Source organism: Filicampus tigris, chromosome 8 (genome assembly GCF_054856515.1).
Source record: "Filicampus tigris isolate MCC_2025a chromosome 8, RoL_Ftig_1.0, whole genome shotgun sequence".
NCBI classification, from domain to species: Eukaryota; Metazoa; Chordata; class Actinopteri; order Syngnathiformes; family Syngnathidae; genus Filicampus; species Filicampus tigris.
The window spans coordinates 2,643,423-2,662,711 of NC_141224.1; the positions used below are offsets into that span (position 1 = coordinate 2,643,423).

Genomic DNA, 19,289 nt, shown 5'->3' on the forward strand with positions numbered 1-19,289 from the left:
TACTGTGGCAAATGCCCACCTTGTGCGTCGTTTCATACCGGCTGCCGGTGTTCCGTTGACGGTGCACTGCGCTCTGCTAATTACAGTGTGAAAAGGGCTTGGAATGGTTAAGGGGGTGCTCTGGTATAGACAGACATACACATTTACACCTGCCTGAACCGAGATTCAAACCCAGAACATCTGGACTATGAGGAAGATGTGCTAACCACGATGGCCTATTTTTATTATTGTGGTTTAACTGTGACCAGAGGTTCTCTTTTCGTGGATCTTTTCGATATTGTCCGGGCCACTATGAGTCACGATTTTCTTTCGGCCCCACTTTCTGGCATGGGATCGAAATATCAAGACTCAATATGGTTCTCATGTGTTCTTTGAGTCACTGCTTGTGCAGTCACTGGCTGAGCTCCACGGCAATCATTACAGGCAGCACCTCTGTCCGTCTTCATGTGGACATTTGTAAGCCAACCTGTCAATCATTACACATCAATGGTTCAGCTGTGCACACGCCACAGTTACTGTGTGTATAAGTGAGAAAACAGCAGGTCAGGGGTTGTTTTTGAGCATTGTTACGGATGCGTGGCGAGGATCTTTAGAGATTTTTCCTGTGTCCTGTGTTCTCGATTGGAGGTTTCAAACGGCAATATCCCGGGGATGAGCCCGGAGTGGATCTTGGATAAGCCGCGAGCCTCGTGGCTTAGGTCCCCACCCCCATCTCCCTGGTGCTCGCCGCTTCCCGCTCCCACCCTCCCTGCGCAACGTACACTGCACTTGCCAATTTAATAAAAAGAGACTTTGTCATGCGTATCTCTCCTACAGCTTCCTGGCCTGAGTGACAACAGTGTGGGTTGGGAGGGAAAACAGGAAGAAGACAGGCTGAAGTGATCAAGGCTGAACGCAGGCACTTGCAGTACAGTTCTATCTGAACATAAAAAGCCGCACCACACGTCCTCACCAGGACATTGCTCAACATGTCAGACCGAGGGTGGCGCAACGCAGATAGGTTTCCCGGACAGGAAGGAGAACTTGTCGCTTCCTGTCGAAGGGCAACGTCGAACTGTCACCGCCCGGGCAAGAGCGAAACTCGCTGGCCTACGTGGGAAGCTTGACGGACCGGCAAAAGGCGGTGTCCCAACTCTGCACGTTTGCCCTTTTCCTCCGTAGTGTTTTTGAAACCTTTGTCAGAGGAAAGCATTTGTTGGGTTCGACTACCTGTGAATGAGATTTCTGCGATCGGCTGGCGATGAGTCCGCTGTGTACGCCGCATCCCTCCCAAAGGCAGCTGGGATAAGCTCCAGCTCACCCTCGACCCCAATGAGCACAAACACGACAGAAAATGGATCATTGGGTTTGACTGAAACTGGCAACCCTAACCTGACCCAACCCAACGACATGCAAACGCGTCTACTCACTTATTTGACAGTACCTGAGCATTTTCGAGCATACCAAGATTCCCTGCTAGGTCATTGTCATGTAAATGTATCCTACTCGCCGAGCTACTATAGCTCAACTAAAGTGCACATAGACCTAGTTTGCACTTTAAACGGCCCCCTCCTATCAGAGAGCTAAGGTGGTCTGTTCTGCACAGTTTTTTGTCTGCAGCATTGCCGCCCACCTCCATAATCCGGCAGCGTCTCTTCCCCCTGCCCCCAACACCATCCACACAGACTTCCTGATTATCTCGCTGCTGTAATGAAGCGCTTGAGCGCTAACTGAGTCCAAAGTGATTTCTGCTGTGAGTCATTTGGGTAAATATGGGGAATGACAGTGCTGACTTTCAATTTGGGCTCAGCTGTTTAGCAGTCGAGTTGGAGCACACCGACGCGCTGACAGACGCACACGCAGCTGTCAGCGCTTTGGGTGTTTTTTGTTTTGCTTTGGGAGAATTGTTTAATGCGTCGATGCGGGAGATGCAGCTACAAGCATTTTGTGTTTTGCGGAGGGGCTCGCGCCGAAGGCCGAGCGTGTTTGAACGGCCTCCAATGTTATTGCGGGCCATGTATCAGACCATTAGACCGGTTTCGCTTTTGACAGCTCCCTGGATGGCAAACGGAAAATGACGCCAGGAACAATATGGATTCGGCAGCACAGTGGACAAGTGAACACCGCACAAATAACAATGCAGACGGACTGTCTAATAGGGCTTGAATGACTTCAGATTATTTGTAGTCGACACTAATGCCATCCATTGACATTCAGATACCTTGTTTGTTGTGTCTTCTATTCATGTGTCTGTTTGCTGAGGGTTTTTTTTTGTCTACCAAAGCAATTTTGTGCCCCACCTTTATAGGACCATAGTTCGGGACTTGTTACCCCGAGCCCCCCCCTTCGTTCAAGGGTGCAAACAGTCGCAAAGATGTTCGCCAACTATTATAATGGTCTCAAACGGTTTTTCTTGTCGCAAAGGAATTTTAAATCAGTTCAAAATTTCATGGCGACAAGAAAAACTGTTTGCAACCATTAAAACTGTTTGGCCAAGTTATTTGCAACTGTTTGCAACACTGAGCGAACCCTGACCAAAAAACAACATTCGCAACGTGCGCACGCTTGCAAACCTCGTCCGTTCAGTGAGATACCGACTTAAGGAAATCAGGGCGCTGTATGGCATCAGGCTTCCCGTTCTGTCTCCCTCTGTTGGTCATTGTTTTTTACGTCTCTTGGAAAGATTCGAACTGTTTCACTGAGCGGCGACTGCTTTGCAAGTGGACGATGTTGGTTTTTCGTCAGGGTTCCTAAAAGGTTGCAAACAATTCTTCAAGTTGCAAGAAAAACTGTTTGGCACAGGTGAAAACTGTTTGGGAACATCTTTGCAACTATGAACAAACCCTGACGAAAATCCAACTGAGTTCCTCTGTGCTCGTGACATGTGCAATGACAATAACTTTGATTCCGTTCCATAATTTCGATTCCGTTCCTTTCATGGCCTTGCTTTTCAGTGATGTACTGTCGCAAAACCTGCTGTTGTGTGTTGTGGATCGTTGCAAGAGTTTGTGTCTGTGATTCTGATTGGATGAATGAGTCTAGTGAGTGCTAGTTTGCTGCGCAAATCAAGCACTTGTTGATTTTCAGCCTATGACTGTCAAAGTGGTTGGTTTAGTTGGCTGGTCAGTTCAAACCCTATAAATACATTTCAAAAAAATACAAGAAGAAAGAGAAGTAGTGGAAGAATAAGCATCAGAAGAAGCTTGGCTGACCTGGTAACTACGTTGCGGTTGCAAGCGCTTCTTGTCATTCGTACAATGCTGAATGACTTGCGAGACACGTTATACTGTACAAACACTCAACACAACCAGTTGCTCCTCTGTTTGTGTATGGCAACAGTGCAAGCTTCAGGTCACTTCCTGATTGGCTATTGCTCAGGTTTCACATTATAGTCAAAAAACTCATCGTTGACCACACACACAAGGATTTGCCATCGTAAATACTCAACGGGTCCAACGTTCAATGTTTGCCCGCCCCGACTGTTTTCCGGGGAGGAAAAGTCACTCTTAACACAGCCCGTCCCGCGGGATAACCGCTCAGGATAATCGTTCAGAGCTAATTGGCCCTTTGCCGATTTTGATCCTAAATTTGATTGAGAAATGCGATCATCAAATGCGAAAATCAATCAGATTGCCGCTATCCAGGCCGACCGCGCTTTAGTTTCCTGCAGCGCAGGGCTGTAAACAAACCTTTTGGAGACCAAAGTCCTGCGCTAAGCAAGCCAAACAGGCTGCAGGTACATGCATGCGGGTGCACGTGCGAGCTGCTGGGAGGAGTGTCACCGGGTGCTCGACTCCTCCTGACATCTGTGAGTCAATTAGCTGAAAGAAGAGAAAACATCCCTGCCCCCGTCTCTCGCACCCCTCCTCCATCAGCGCGTGCATCCCTTCCTCCACCCAACAACTCCCAAGCAGTGCAGGACAGCCCAGCCCAGCCCAGCCGGCCGGCCGGCTTCGGCGGTGTTGCAAAGCCGCCCCTGTCTGGCCTGCGCTGGCGGGGGGAGGGGCGGCATTCAGGGCCTGGGGTGTGAGGGTGGTGGGGTGATGAGGTTGGATGTCAAGAATGTGGCTCATGGTCGACTCTTTTGTGTGTTTTGTGCGAGGATGAATAGGCCCACGTCGGGGCTGGGGCGCTTGCCGGGCATCCCCGTTGACTTGTTTTCTAGAAAAGCCTCGGCCTGCCTCTCCAAAAGAGACAGTTGATCAACTTAAACGCCCACTTCTTATAGACCTACATATCCCCTTCATGTATCGTGTCACATCATCTTAAGATTGGCGAGGTTGTCGTTTCATTTCAATGCCTTGAGCTTTCCAATCTCCCTTTGTTTCTATTCAAACAAGAAATTAGGTGACTAGCGCAAAAAAGCGCACTGTAATTAGTCAACATATTTTGGATTCCTAAAGAAGCTTCATTCTTTTTAGAGTTAATAAATATTATGGACACAAAATACAGGATAATGGCGCGAATTAAAGTGCAAGGTTGGCTTGCACTCAACAACTTGGCTGGACAGCAGTCGAGAAAAGAGGAAGACTTTGTAGAGTGCATTTGTTTGTCCGTACGTTAGCAGGCTACTTGCTGATTTATGCAGAGTGACCTGAGATGATGGAAATTGTACCGTTTGATGGGGGAATGGTTGCATCTCAAACGGAGAAAATAGTGTCATCATAAGTGTTGCGTCGTATTGTTGGCCATCATTCGTATATTAGCGAGTCATTTCTTGATGTCTTGGACTAGGCTGGAGGTACGAAATGTCTCGAATGGTGCATTGGAACCGCTATTTGAACCGCTACGCTACCAGTGCCCCCTTTTCCTACGATTTCTTACCAAATTTCCATGAGACCGCATCACCCTTTTTCCCCATTTGTCCCAAATTCCCCCCCCCCCACCCTTCAGGCTACTGCTATATGGAAATATGCTCCAGTCACATTGCTAATTATTGAAGACACGTCACCTCATTAACAGCGCTGCGGAGATAATGAATGATTTAAGAGGTCGCTCTTCCCATCGCCAGCCGCCATGTTCGCTGACTCGCTCCTTAACAAGTACCGACCGGTTTGACAAGTCGGACGGGCGGTTCTGTTGTCCACTCGTCCACTCTCCCCTGCGCCGTGTGCACATTCCTCGAGGTAACTGGAAACATCATCAGTGGCTCTAAGGCAGGAAGTGCAGTGGAGGGGACATGATTAGTGTGTGTGTCGACAATGATGCCCCGGGCTAGTAACACTGAAGAATGGTGTTGCTTGGATATGGAGGCGGCGGGGCTCGCGCTTGAGACTGTAAATGACCGACATCGCTCGGTAACCGTCGCAAGAATGGATACACGAGCCGCTGTGTTGTTTGCCTAGCTTGCATTAAGTCATCATCAGCGTGTGTGAACACCTGCAGGCACTAAGGCGACTTATCACGCCTCCGGCATCGAGATAAGGGCAAAGGGAATTCTCAGCTGCGGCGGGGAACGTTATTTTAGCGGTTATCTGACGCCTCAGACTTCCCTTCATGGGCTCAACTTTCGCAGCCGATAGAAAAAGCTTTATTGCTGCGCAGCGACTCTTCCATCAGCCTTTCAAGGGCTCCAAAATGCTTCAGATACAAGGAGTCGAACAGCTCCCATCTTAACACGCAATGACAGAAGAAATTGGAGGATGGAACGCAGAAACAGGGCGGATGGCTGAGTGCAACTTTGAACTGCTTCTCCTCCGAGGTGACGATACCCTACAGAGAAAGCCGTGTGAAAGACGGCAGAACGTTTATGAAGGGGATCTTCACACCTTTCACACAACTGCACGAACAGAAACAGCACAAGCGAAGGCTGCTAATGGGCCCATTCGAAACCAACTAAAGGAGACTTCTGATGTCTGTTTTTACGGCCATTGCTTTGGATCTGGACACCGTATTGTTGGAAGGAGTCCAATATCTGGCAATAGCACTTCAACTGACAACCACAGAACAGTTGCAAGAGGGAATTTCCGCCTCAAAGTAGATGGGGGCGTTTTGAAGGGAGGCGACACTTTGAATATAAGTGACAGTTTGGGTACGCAGACGCAGTTCGTAGCTGTTGCTCACTACCTCACTTGTACTAGCGTCCACACTTGTGCACATGAAAAGCACAACTTTCAAAATGAAAGCACAGCGTATTTTACTTTGACTTCACGGTCACTGTGAGGCTCAGGTCAGAGACTTTGGCAGGGTGTGGGCCCCGGACCGTACTTTGCCCAGGTTGGAATCTACAGTTGCAGGAAAAAGTTTGTGAACCTTTTAGAATGGTTAAACATGGAAGTTTGATCTGGTCCTTATCCACGACAACAACAATGGACAAAACGTTCTGCTTTACAAGATGTGCAGAGTGGAAAACTGTGCTCGTTCACATATTTTGATTATATGTCCGGTTTGGTGGCCTCAGTATTGCGCCTCTGCTTTTGGCAGAAAATGTGGTTCTGTTGGCTTCTTCGAGCCGCCATCTCCAACTCTCGGTGTGAAGCAGTTGGGATGAGAATCAGCATCTCTAAAACTGTGACCATGGCCCTCAGTCGGAAAAGAGTGGAATGCCCTCTCCGTGTTGGCAATGAGATCCTGCCCCAATTGGAGGAGCTCAAGTATGTTGGGCTCTTGTTCGTGAGTGAGAGAAGAATAGAGCCGGAGATTGACGGACGGATCGGTGCAGCATCTGCAGAGCTGAGCCATAAGGTGAAGCTCCCGAGTTACTCGTCCAGCTTCACTCACTTACGGTCACAAGCTGCGGAACATGACCGAAGGGAGAAGAGCCCAGATACTAGAGGCCAAAGTGAGTTTCCTCCGCAGGGTGTCCTGGCTCTCCCTCAGAGGTAAGACAAGAAGCTCTGTCATCCGGGAGGGGCTCAGAGTCAAGCCGCTGCTCCTTCCAGTACGTGAGAAGTCAGATGAAGTGGTTTGGGCATCTGTTTTTATGATGACGCCTGAACGCCTCATTGGTGACGAGGCCCCCGGGATGACCCAGGACAACCTGGATAGACCCTGTCCCCTGGCCTGGGAATGCCTCAAAAATCCCCCCAGAAGGGCTGGATGAAGTGACTGGGCAGGGGGAAATCTGGGCTTCCCTGCTGCTCTGCAACCTGACCCCAGATAAACTGAAGCGAATGTATGGATGGATATAGTTGGACTTAATTTGACTGTATTGTAGCAATTCAGCAAATGTACTGGTCCTAAACACTCTGGTCCACCGTGATTGTTTTAATTATCGAGTAGCAAGGTTGTCGCCATAAAACACTCTTGCACACTTTAAGAGCAGTTTTTAAAAGATTGTTTTCGGGCTAGCAAATTCAGTCCTGCATTATGTTATTAAGTACATCATCTGGCTTTACGCTCCAGATTAAAGAAGATTTGAAAACCGCCCCCGTTGGTTTTTGCAGTTGCATTTTTGGACGGCCGCCAATCAGTATTAGAGAAATTCCATGCATTTTTTTCACGTCTTTAACTCGTTTAAGACCTGAAGAGACCTGATGAAGCCTGGCCATTAAAATGCCAGAGTTGTAGTGTACTTGAAATAGTTGATGGAAATGATGGCTGGCCACTCAGTAAAAGCAATTCTGAATGGAACACAGGTGGCGTATTTGGAAGTAGCTCAGTAAACGTTTTTTGCCAGAAGCATTTAGAGCATTGAGCGCTCAAGCACGTAAGAGAGCACATGAACTTTAGAATTTGGACTTTTTTCCATGTCAAAATCTGCCGTGGTTAATATGTATGCAACCGTCCCGTCCTGTCCCAGACTGGTCTCCAATCAATGTCAGGGTCGACGGCCATTCGCGCTCGCATTCCCACCGTCGCTGAGTGGGAACTGAACCCACGCTGCCTGCACTGAACTCAGGTGAGCGTACCACCGCGCCATCCGTGACTCGCGTGCATCGAAAACATCTTTTTATTATGGTGGCAAAATGGGGAAGGCGGGTGGGCAATCTCCTTGCTCATTCAGATGAAAATATTCCATAGCTTTGGACATTTTTATTTTCATCCAATGGGCTTACTTTAGTTATTAAATGCCTTATGGCAATTAAAAAAAAAAAAAAAATGCCTGGCTCAGTGGCAGTTCGCTAATAATTAATTAGGCTGTGGACTTTGTGTTGTTTGGATTACTTCCTGAATAAAGTCAAATCTAGATCACTCTTGTTTGTTTGCCATTGCGTCACCCTGATAATGACTTTATTTTTAGATGTTTTTGCTGCAACATGCGAGTGGACTTGTTGCACTTGAGTTCAACCACGTGACCACGCACAAAACGTGACTCAGTCCTGTTTCATAGGACTTTACATACCGAGCGTCCCAGTCAACAAAACAGGATGCTCGCTCTCTCTCGCTCTCGCTCTCTCTCTCTGTTTACAAATGCAAAATGGAAGCATACAAAGAAAAGAACACTTTAGCTACTGTGAAACATGGAAGAGGCTTGTTTATGTTCTGAGGCTGTTTTGCTGCACAGGCTGCCTTGGATGGGTTCTCGGTGTGCCGGGTACAATTACTTCTAATGACTATCAAGGCGTTCTGGAGCAAAATGTGCTGACTGGTGTCAGAAAGCTTGGTCCCCCTCGGTCGCAGGTCACGGGTCCCGCAACGGGAGGAAGACCGAAAAGACGCAGCCCAAAACACCAGAGAACGGCTGCGAACGAGCTATTGGACCGAGCCCTGGTCGAAACTCGACCGAACGCGTGTGGAAGGAGCTGAAACTTGCAGTCGGCAGGTGCACAAGTCTCATTGGGAGTTACGAAAATAGTTTGCAGCGGTTTGCCTTCAAAGGTGGCGGACTTTGGTCTCTATCGTTTTTCTCCGTTCTGTTTCTGTTCTGTTGGACCACAATTTGAACAGCAACTGCTGGTTTTTACGAATTCGTTTTCACTCAACTGAATTCTTCTTACCTTGTTTCGTTTGAAGCTATTTTTTTGAGTCTTTGCAGTTTTTTTCGTGTAGGTCGCGCTCATACACGCCTTCTGGTTGTGTTGGCTAGCTCGCGTCTGCTACCGAGTAGCTCAACTTTTCCCACGAGATGCGCAAAGATAGGAAAACATTTGGATATTCTCAACCTCCTTTTTTAAATGAAGCCAATGCAAGGAGGTTGTACTGTAGCATTAGTGTTAGCTTTACTTTTCTTCTCACCTGTTGTGGGTTGTGTTTAATTTTAGTAGAAGAAAATGTTGTGGGCCGGAAAGAAAAAAAAAATATATATAGAACCGTCAAATAGTGCTTCAAGTACAGCAAAAACAAGGTGAGTCAGCATTCATGTGGAACAATCACAAACGTGTTGTCGGAAAGCTCTTTGCCATAGTGGTACATTCCGACCAGCCCCAACCCGGTGCGCCCCCCCCCCCCCCTTTTTTTTTTTTTTTTTTAAACTTTCACTCAGGCCCCGACTTCATCGGCCTCCAATTCAAAGTCCCTCTCACCCAGTTGTGTGTTCCAGCACGGTACGCTTGTCTCAGAAATGAACGCCCCCCCCCCCCCTCCCCCCGGCAGCCTTGACTCAGGCTTATTGCCCTCGCTCAGCTGCTCAGCTCTACGCCGACTGTTGATTGGTGCGCCAGAGGAGAAGGAAGCCTTGGGAGTATTTATAGAGATTCTCTCGTTTACCAGAACAATAACAAGCCACCCCCGCCCCTCCAACACACGCAGACAGAAGAGGCCGCATGACTTTTAGGTTTCACGTGGGACACTTTGCACGTCGCTCACACGCGGCGATAACAATAGTAGAACGTGAACTTTGCTATCGACATCCACGCTACGCACTTCAACATGTGTGCTTACGTGACAATATATGATCGACGGCTGTCTTTTCTCTTTGGAAAACTTTTCGGCTGCAACTTTGTAAGTGAAAAGCGTATTATGCATAGCAAGCCAGTAGTTGGCGACAACGCAAAGAAACACCACGCTGATCAAACTCTTTTCGGCGCCCATGTGTGATTGAAGACTTTAGTGAATAGGTCGACACAATTGGACTTTTGCTGGCGGCGCACTCCTGCCCAGAAAAACCCCGGAAAGAAGACATTAATCGATTTCCCGAGACAATTTAAAACTGTGCCGTAATTAACCAGTTGATTTGGTTCCGTGACCTCAACTTATCAAATCAATCGCTCTCCTTTTAAAATGAACTCAAATACCATTAATCAATTCAAAAACACCACCATTGTTTGTTTTGAACAAAACAAATCAAGAAAAAATAGCGGCGTATTGGGTAAAAACACGATAAAACAAAATGTCCCCTGTTTACGACAGAGCTCTGTTCTGACAGCCGTGATGTAACCCGAACGTAACTTATAATTATATTCAAACCAAAAAGATTACAAGTAATGTGCCTGACTGCACACTGGCTGAGCCTGTTTTCGCCTTTAGTGTAAAAACAAAAAAGAATCATCTTTATTAATAAGGATTTCAATATGAATCGTGACTATTTTGTCCATAATCACTCAGCCCTAACTGTGCATTCCTTCTTATAACCTCAAAATGTCTTCTCTCGGAATCGCCCCAAAAAAGCCATTAAAAGGCACATTTTTCATAATGCGTCCCCTTTTAACCACGCCGGAGACGGTAACGAGTCTCAAAGTCGTTTTGACAAAGCCTCCGGACCTGTTTTGAAACATTTGCATATTAAGGCTCCAAAACATTGTTGACATGTAAATGATCAACCAGAACGACACCGTTTCGCTCCAATCTTATGTAAACGGTCGTCGTCTGCTCGAAATCAGACACCTCTCTTTTATTTTTTATTTTTTTCACAGACCTCTTTTCAAATGTTTTGTGGCTCTGAACGATGTCAATTGTGACAGTCAGGTCCAGAGATTTTGGACACATGGACACAAATCCCCCAAAATTTATGGAACTGAGTGCAAAAAAAAAAAAAAAAGCAGATATAAGCTCTAAACTGGGAACTTGTGTCCAATCAACAGTCCCAGTCTTGCCTTTCTCATCAGTGTCATTGCGTGACGATTCAATGCGGATCCTTTAACGAAGACGATATTGTGACTTACTTAAGCAAACCCTGCTTTTGTACGCACGTCGGGACATTAAAGGGACGCTGGGTAGCAGCACATGTAATTACTCGCGCCGGATAATGGATTTGGCGCGGGAGAGAATAAAGCAGCAGCGGCGACGGCGGCGTCTTACGTCGCCACACTTATTTGATGTTTTTGGTATGTAGAGCATGCACACGCCTCACAGATTCACTTTGTTAATTGCCGCAACAATTGCCGGCGTTCGCCTTTTGTCGTCTGGCGTATGTCAAGCAATTTGCCGTGACGACGCTACCTTTGGGCCAACAAGGGCGCGCGAACATCGGCGCGGGGATTGACAGGCAATTATTTGACCGAACCCGAGTTGCGCAAAGCGTCGTCGCCACCGCATACAGTTGCTAGAGGGCGTGGTGTTTATTCTGGTTTGCAAAATCAAAAGATGTGGCGTTTCATCCCGTTTCCACCAAGTGCACCCGTTTTGCGCAGGTGGTGCAGCGCGCTAGGGTTCATATCAGGCCAACGCGTCTTTCTCTCGTTGCCGCGTCAGCTACGAGGAGAGCTTGGCGTCCCACCGTAGCAACCATCCGCGCGTAATTGGCCAATTGCTTCAACAAAGTACATTCATACATTTATCTTAACGGCACCGTTTGTTTTCTTTCCGTTCGATCCTTTGCGTTGTACACAAGGTGTATCGTTCTGTTTTGGGTAGGGATAGACCGATATGTTTTTTTCAGGGCCGATACCGATTATTCGTAGTCAAGGAGGCCCGATAACCGATATTTGGGGCCGATATTGGTTTTCAGCAAAAAGGAAAATATTAGCGTAAATTACAACTCTTAACTTTGTTTGAATATATTTAAGTGTATGTTTATTGAACATTTTTTTTCAGATTTGCAAAATGCTGATTATTATTATACATTTTTGCCAATATACAGCGTTGTCTTACAAAGTGAAATGAAAACTTAAACAATAGCTCCCTATATTTTCGAAAGTAAAGAAAGTTCTCCAACATTTCAAAGTGACACGAATGTGCAAATTTCACTTATCTTTGTTTTGATTTCAAACTAAAAAACAAAAAGGTGCAGAATGTTGCCAGGGTCAGTACAATCTCTTATGAAGTTAACTGAAATTTTACATGAATAGCTCCTAGAAGTTAACACAGTTTTAAACAGATTTATTATCGGCCATCAGTTTTAAAAAAAAAAGGCCGACGAGGCCTAGTTTTTGGGAGCCTCCTGATGAGACTTCTTGGTGGGAGCAAGGCCACACATAGTAAAGGCACATTTTCGTTGGGTTATTGGATGTCAACGTCGTACCCCGAACCACTTTTACACTAGTGCAAAATGTACAGATAGTGTAGCAGTTCCCCAAAAGAGCAAGTTCACGCTTTCTACTTGTGGGGTCGGGGGACCTAACGGGGCAGGATCGAAACGCGGCCGTCTGTTGAGTGCTCAACGAAAGGACACAAACACAATTTTTGGAGAAGGTGTACAATATAAAACGCCACATTTTTGGGGGTTGTGGAGATCAAAAGGTGCGAAACCGATGCGTGCTCCCAATCTGGCCCGCGTGTCAGACATGAAAGGCGTTTGCCGTTTAACCACACGAATCCTTTTGCAAATTGCCAAATAAGTTAACAAAGGAAATGAAGTCGACTCCATTCAATCCAATCCAATTAGCTTTTAAATGAGGATTTTTTTGTTGTGTGTTTGTGGTACTAACAAAAGGTTATTGACAATGAGACAATTTGGGTCAGTTGTTTTGAGAACCTTGGAATGAAAGCATCAAATGCCACCGGTGCCGAGCCGAACCCGACGAGATCAGTCGCTGCAAACGAGTAGTTGGTAAAGCTCACCTTTGCCACGCTTGCATTGGGATATATTGAGGATGGAAATGATAAATGGAATTACATTATACCTACCTTTGTGTAATGATACTGTAATTGCGGTTATGTCCAAAGTCGCCAAAGGGGCGGAGCTAGACACCCGCAGTTTGTTGAGCGTTCGACAGAAAAGCAGTGCACAGGGAAGAATGCAAATGCTCGAATGTTGACGTGACTTTAGCTTCCAGTGTTCTTTCCTGTAATCTATTGCACATACTTTTCAACTCATTTGACTTGTATTGTCCTAATACCTTTTTCTCATTAAAAGTCATTGTCGGATTACACAATGGCCTTCTTTTCGCCGTAATCAACACTAATTAACTTCATGTCTGTAGAGCGTTTGTCATCTCATGTTCCTCGGCGCCGCAAAGGTAGGCAAGGCAGATCAGTCCGAGGGTCTTGAGTCCCTAAATCTGATGTGTGTGTGGTGGTGGTCGGGGGGGGGGGCAATTTTCCATTTGTGCATCATTTGCTGTCACTAAAGATGAGTCATCCTTTCACTTTGAGAGCATTCACGAGAGCGTCATCGCCCCGTCGTCTGAAAATCTGCCGTGAGCAGAGTCGACGTAAAATGCAAGGCCGGCGTTTTGACGCGGCGGCGTGACTCACGCCGAGCGAGGCGCAGGCCGGCGGTCCACGCCGGCGCCGAGTGGAAGCGCCGCTTGCACCCGATTGCTCCTATTAACGCAGTCACATGAGACCCCCGCGGCAAGCACACACGCACACTCACTCGCACATCAGGGATCAATAAATGGCTCAAAGGCAGCCGTGTGTGCGTGTGTTTGTTTGTGTTAAGTGTTGGCCCCGCCCACAAAAACATTGGCCTACAGTCAGCGGGCCGGATACGTGTCTCCGATGCACGCTAAGGAGGAACTTGTTGTTGTTTTGTCGAATTACTTATTATTTGTCTGACGTGTGCAAAAAAAAATAACATTTGACACGGCCTGCAATGGAAGTGTACTGAAAAGAAAGAAAAAAAAAAAGTGGGACTTTTCTGGTCGGACTGCACCAAACCAGACAACTTAATGGAAACAAGGGCAAAGGTCAACACATCACATTCAGAGGATTTTTTTTTTTTTTTTTTTTTTTTGCTTTGACTTGACAAGTGCAAACTTGAGAGTTTCACTATAAGCATCCGTTTGGCCGGAAAGGGAACAATTCATCACGAAAGAGTCTTGAAGCTCTTTCGTTCCACTCCCAGCTGAGCTTTACCGTCAACCTAAACATCAAACCAAGAGAATTACACTTTGCGTATTGAAAACAACCACAAAACTCTGCATTGAGATGGCGTCTTTTGAGGCTGACAAACCATGCAATCGTTGACATGCTAACAGTTAGCATTGGCAGTTGCGCTTTTAGAAGCAAAGGACATTTGAACACAAATGGCGAAGCAACACACGAAGACAGAGAGTATAACAATACTCGTAGGCATATATTGTATGTAAAAATGACTCATACTAAAGCATTGTACACTTCACTTACAGCAGTACTGTAGTACAAGAAGTACTATTCTTCACTTGTTTGTATGACTGTACCTGTACTGTATTACAGTATACTGCTTACATTGATTTTTTTTTAACAAATTCAACAAATTACTTTTTTTAAACAAAAACCAAAGATTTTTTTGTTCACAAATCAATATATTATTTTTTTTTTTTTGCTTTCATCAATAACGAGAACATGATCAATCCTGGGTTTTTTTTTGTTTTTGTTTTTGTTTTTTTGCCTGAGAGTGATTGTGTGCTGTGAACTGTGTCACTGTGGCTCAACCGAGCCCAGAAGAGCATTCAATGTTGATTCAGTTTTTTTTTTTTTTTTTTTGGGTTTTTTTTTTTTTTTTATTTGCACTGACTGACTGACTGGCTGGGTGAGTTTCTCAGTGTCGAGTGCCCCTCACCTGGGAGTGGCTTATTAATTCTGTCTGAAAATGGCCCCGGACAATGTCAAACAATGACAAAGGCCTGCCGAGCAAGCGTTTGCCATTTACAGACACCTTCCCCGGACGATAGATCGTCTCCCTGCCGTCTACGCGCGCTCGCTCGGGGTGGGGGGGGCCGCTTTCATTTGCAAAAGCGGGCGCGGGGTCGTTGTCCTCAAGCGGGCAATCGGCAACACGTGCATCTGGCCAGCGCATCGATAGTCGGCGCACGGAGCACATCGGCGCACAGCTGTAGCTACATGGCCTAGAATAGCACATTCCTCCGTGCAAAGACAACCCCCCCCCCACCACCACCACCACCACCACACCACCCAACAAGGACCCACTTGCTAGCTCACATGGACCACAAGTGGACAAACAAACACAACGCACAAAAAAAAATGAAACATTTCATGACAACAATTGGATTCCTCGTCCACACACACTTAAAAGGCGAGCTCGTGAAAATCACCTAAATGTCCTTTCAAGGCGCATGTTGCTTCCTGTGTCTCTTGCAGCACATGTCTCATGTCTCCTGAGCAAAAACAAAAAAAAAAAAAAAAGAGGTCAGCTGGCTGCAGGGCCTTTTCCTATTGGGCCCCCCCCCTCCCCTCTCTCTTGAATAATCTGGTTGATGACATCACAGCGGCTACGTTTACACTCAGGCAGCAAGGCTCTGGCATGAAGTCAATTGGGGGGAGGAGAAGAAGAAGAAGAAGAGACTGGCATGTAAGTTGCATTTTTGTGATGAGCAGCCAAGCCAGGGCAGCATCGGAAATGAGATGAAATCAAGGTTGGAAAAAAAAAGAAAAAAAAACAAGGTCATATTGCCAGTGAGCAATAATTGCATTCAACAAACAAATAAAATGGACACACTTAGCGGACAATGGTACTGTTAATGTTTTTTCACTTTTGGATAACGGTGCAATATCCATATTTTGTGCATTATTATCCCGTTTGCTGTAAATAGTTTACATTTTTACGTACGTCTGCATTGGACAAGGGGCTGCTTTTAATCCCACATAGTCACAATAAAAAGCCTCCACCTCTGTTCTTGAAAAACTTTATTGAATAACATCAATTTGACAGCTCTCTACTTCAGAAGATTTTTACAGCATTTCTGTTTTGAGAATTTTTTTTACTTTTACTCTCTACAGCCCACGCCAAAAAAAAAACATTTCTACTTTTTGTAATGTTGAGTCTGTACTTTTACTTAAGTAGATGCAATCTATCCATCTATCTATCTATCTATCTATCTATTTATCTATCTATCTAAAGGCAAACAATGTCTTTTTTTTTTTTTTTGAAGCGTGAAACACAGCGGGGAGGAGAGTATTTAAATGTCTTTCCAGTGTCACCGCTCTCAAGACTGCCCTTTTCTCCGTTACGCCCCTGCACAATTACACTAATGGGCCAATGGGAAGAAAGGAGCACCGCGCAGCCCCCCCCACCCCACCCTCCCCTCGTCCCTCCGCCCCCTCCCCCTCCCCCCTCCCTCCACGGAGAAGACCGCCTTCCTTCCTCGGGAGCTTTTTAGATGTGCATAATCCCCGAGTTGACCCAGAAAATCGTCAGTCGCTCGCTTGAAGATCTGATGCTGCAGTCTTTGTGCGCACCTCACCCGGCAATGACGCGCGGCCCCGCGGACTCCTCGCACTGAGCGCCCCCACCTTCTACCTCCCTCCTCTCCTCTCCTCTCCTCACCTCTCCCTCCCTCTCCTTCCTCGCCGCAGCGGACCAGCGAACCGGACCGGACCGAGCCTTGAGCGGAGTAACTTTGAGGGTTGTTTTGGGTTTTTTTTTTTTTTTTTTTTCTCGTGGTGGTGGATCCGAACACGGTACGTGGTGCACATTTTCGTTTGTTGTTGGCGCTGCTGTTGCATTGAATTGCGAGTCGGAGAATGTTGGCGTTTGTTTCCCGTGTGCGCGCGCATGCCCGCTTGGCTGTCTGCTTTCCGCGTCGCTCCATTGTTTCCTCGTTTGTGTCAAAGGCGCCCTTAAAAAAGATGATTGTAAGGTGGTGGTGGTGTTGGGGGGGTGGGGGGCCTTGCTCGGAAAGGCTCCGAATTGAGACGCGCCGCGCGTTGCATGATGTCAGTGTTCTTTGTTGCAACCTAGCGTGCGTAAAAATGTGCCCGTGTGTGTGCGTGCACACGCCCCCCCCCCCCTCCTCTCCACGCCGCTCCATTGCATTGAATTGGACACTGAAGCCATTTTCAAAGGCAATTGCGTGGCTTATTGTCCTTATTGTGACACGTTTTGAAGGCGGCGCGATGAGGAAGGAGACGGCACGCCGACTAAATGGCGCAAGGTGAGGACATCATCCTAACAGCCCGATGTGTTGTCCCCACAGGAGGCATGGCGGAGCACCTCATGATGCCCATGAATCACGGCTCGGCCGGCGCCGGCCTCCACGCGTACCGGATGGGCATGAACGGCCTGCAGGCGGGCCACCCGCCGCACGGCCAGCAGACGTCGGCCATGCGGGCCATGCCCGGCGGACAGATGATGCACTACGCCGGGGCACAGGCCGGCATGGACATGCGCCAACGGCAGGGCATGGTGGCGCCCGGCGGGCCCATGAGCGCCGCACAAATGGGGCACCACCACCAGATGATGTACAACGGGCAGCAGCAGCAGCAGCAGCAGCAGCATCACATGCACCAGGCCCAGCAGCAGCAGCAGCAGCAAGTCCAGCAGCAGCAACAGCAGCAGCAGCAGCAGCAGCAGCAGCAGCACGCGGCCCAGCAGAACCAGTTCATGAACGGAGGCCTGACGTCGCAGCAGCTCATGGCCAGCATGCAGCTCCAAAAACTCAACACGCAGTATCACGGACACCCGTTGGGCCCCATGGGCGGCGGCGGAGGAGGAGGGGGCGGCGGCGGCGGCGGCCACATGGGCGGCCCCGCCAACCAGTACCGCATGAACCATGCCCAGCTGGCTAACATGCAGCACATGGCGGTGCCGGCGCTGGCGCTCAACGGCATGGACGCGGACATGATCGACGAGGAGGCGCTCACCTCGCTGGTGGTGGAGCTCGGCCTGGACCGGGTCCAGGAGCTGCCCGAACTCTTCCTGGGCCAGAACGAGTTTGACTTCATTTCGGACTTTGTCAGCAAACAGCAGCCCAGCACGGTTAGCTGCTGAGACCGCAGTCCCCCCCCCCCACACGCCCACCCCCCGCCCAGTCGCCGACCCGCCCCCCCTCACCTTGCCCGGACCGACGGGACGAACGCACGGATGGTGCGCTCATCTCGGGTTTTTTTTTTGAGGAGGACCACCGAGCCGAGGAGTCGCGGCGCCGGGTGCGTGGAAGGAGAACTCTGCCGCCCGTCGTGGTCTACAGGGTGTAGGGGGGGGTAGCGGGGGGGTCCTTTCACCTCCCCACTTCCTGGACGTGAATGTAAAAAAACAACATAAAAAAAAAACAAACTAAAGTCACAAAGCCACTCTGAACAATGACACTGTGTTTGCGCCGAGGTGTATTTATTTGGAATCGGACGTGGAGAAGCGCCACCTGCCGGGGGCCAAGTTGGACTTTCTTTAGTCAGTACCTTACCCCCCACCCATCTTGCAGCTTGCTATTCAAATAAGCTCAGAAGGTCCAAAAAGGAGCCTTAATTTCACGAGGCGTCGTCAACTTTTTGAAAAGGTTTTCATTTTTTTTTTTTTTTTTTTTTTTTAGATGTGCTGTTCTCAAAAATCAACTGCTTGTACTGTATGAAGCTGTATAACTCCGACATGTCCACACTGTTTTGTGTTCTCATGGAGACGTAGAACCGCCTTAATCACGCAGATTCTTATTTATTATTATTGGTTGTTTATAGTCCCTTTTTTGTTTGTTGTTTTTGGGTGGATGAGATTTTTGAAAGGAGGGAGGGACGCTCTTTGTGAAAGGTTTTGAGGATCAATAAAGATGGCCTGGATAGAAGTGTGGCCTGCTTTTCCATTCATTGCATAGCCTCCCGCTCCCGCAGCAGCCCGCCATGGCTTTGACCCCCCCCCCCCCCCCTCCCTCGCTGCTAAGTGCTGAGGTTTAACCTGCAGCTGAGGGGACACCTCGCCATGGAAACGTGATACAATATTTATACGTTGGAGGTGCGCGCCTCCGGTGGGCCAATTGTTCCACACGGCAGAGAAAAAAAGGCCACCGCGAGACTTGTTGTTGTTTGTGTGCAACTTGTTTGCAAATTTTCCAGCCAAATTTCATTCTTCCAATCATCTTCCCGTGAAATTGCAGTAAAAATTCACTATTTGACAGTTTTGGGGCCCGTCGCACTTCATTTCCGAGTGCCAGCCATGCGCAATTTGGCATTTTTCTAATTTCAGCGGCTTAAAAGTTGTGTAAGGAATCTCAAGTGGAACTTTATGGGGTGGCCGCCTTTTCAAATCTTTCGATCTAAAAAGATTGTTTCGTTGAAAGAGATTTGGGAGAACTTTCAATTTCGTGGGCAAGAGGCGCTGCCTCTTGAGTCTTGTCACGTTGGCGTCCGTTTGGTCAAATTGTGAAGGCCTATCTTGAAGTGCTACACCTGTGTGAGAAATT

At 47.7% G+C, this 19,289-nt stretch overlaps 1 protein-coding gene across 3 annotated transcripts in view; it reads left to right on the plus strand.

The window, feature by feature from the left end:
- cited4b (Cbp/p300 interacting transactivator with ED-rich tail 4b) overlaps positions 1-18,674 on the plus strand; it is a 72,610-nt gene extending 53,936 nt beyond the window's left edge. Inside the window, exons 1-2 of one of the 3 annotated variants that reach the window (XM_086037931.1) lie at positions 16,267-16,581; positions 17,009-18,674. In XM_086037931.1, the coding sequence (XP_085894057.1) occupies positions 17,045-17,890 (846 nt within the window). In that variant the 5' untranslated portion in view covers positions 16,267-16,581; positions 17,009-17,044 and the 3' untranslated portion in view covers positions 17,891-18,674. Of the gene's footprint in view, positions 1-16,266; positions 16,582-17,008 lie in introns of those variants that run through there. The other 2 variants (XM_086037932.1, XM_086037933.1) reach the window with 2 other exon arrangements.
- Positions 18,675-19,289: the final 615 nt, after the last annotated feature.